General features: G+C 43.1%; 1 protein-coding gene across 1 annotated transcript; it reads right to left on the bottom strand.

Annotated features, from left to right (window-relative positions):
* Nucleotides 1–252: 252 nt before the first annotated feature.
* Nucleotides 253–703, bottom strand: EAF02_009448 (uncharacterized protein; the record flags this gene model as incomplete). The annotated part of the gene is made up of 2 exons (XM_038905496.1): nt 253–457; nt 537–703. 2 exons carry the CDS (start codon nt 701–703, stop codon nt 253–255), a joined length of 372 nt encoding a protein of 123 aa, XP_038754554.1.
* Between the last annotated feature and the right edge of the window lie 235 nt (nt 704–938).

Raw genomic sequence — 938 nt, 5'->3', positions numbered from 1 at the left:
ATTTGATATGAGCCCAATATGTCGATAGAGTAGCTATCGGGTCGGAAACATTATATTTGATTATCCGTGTAATCCCAAAACTCGCGACTGAAATGAATTATTGGATGTGAAAGGGTATCAACTACCGAATTCGATATAGTATCGTTTAGAGTGAAATGAGAACATTCTTCCATTGCATTTCTGCCACCAGAGGAAAATTGTGGCTGTTTATCTCGGTATTGGGAATATTTTTCACCTTCAGAGTCCCTCACTTCAATCCCTTTTCTCGTGTTTCCCATCTCGAGACTCCCAAATCAAACTTCCAGCAAGCACACCTGCACATAACCCTTCAAACACCGCGACTTTTCTCCACGGTCCAGCGTCAACCCAAAAGATTCCAACAGCAATCGTCCGTCCAACAACTGACAACCACATGGCAAGCTTGTCTCCTCTCTTAGCAGCGACAAGGTAGAGCGAGCTATTATGTATAGCTATGATCAGCGTAGCTCTAGAATTTCGAGATTCAAAATTAACTAAGAGGGCTTCGATTTCCTTACCCTATTGACATACATGACAGAGCTAAAACATGAATAGCGTGTTTCGAGTCCGTCAGCAGCATTTCGGCATTTTTCCTTGCGGCTGTAGAAGATAAAAGAGGGGCAGCTCCGTTCAGGAAATTGAAACAGCCCTGAACCGCAAAGATTATTGATGATAGAGGAGGCATTTCTGAAACTTTGATTTCTACAAATAAATCATTCGGGCAACATTGCGATTTATATATTCCTGGAGTGTGGCACAATGGTTTCCAAAGCGATAACTCGTGATCTTTCAGTGCAAATGATATAATACCCGTGGCGGGGAACACGCCGAGAATGACTGCGGGGTTTGGATCTCAAGCCAGAGATTGAAGATATGGTACGATGAATTGAATTTTATAGCCTATCGGGAGGCATGGTGGC

The sequence above is a fragment of the Botrytis sinoallii genome, assembly GCF_014898435.1.
Source record: "Botrytis sinoallii strain Bc 23 chromosome Unknown BSIN_020, whole genome shotgun sequence".
NCBI lineage: Eukaryota > Fungi > Ascomycota > Leotiomycetes > Helotiales > Sclerotiniaceae > Botrytis > Botrytis sinoallii.
The sequence above is the reverse complement of the archived record's forward strand: the minus strand, read 5'-3'. Positions and strand labels throughout refer to the sequence as shown.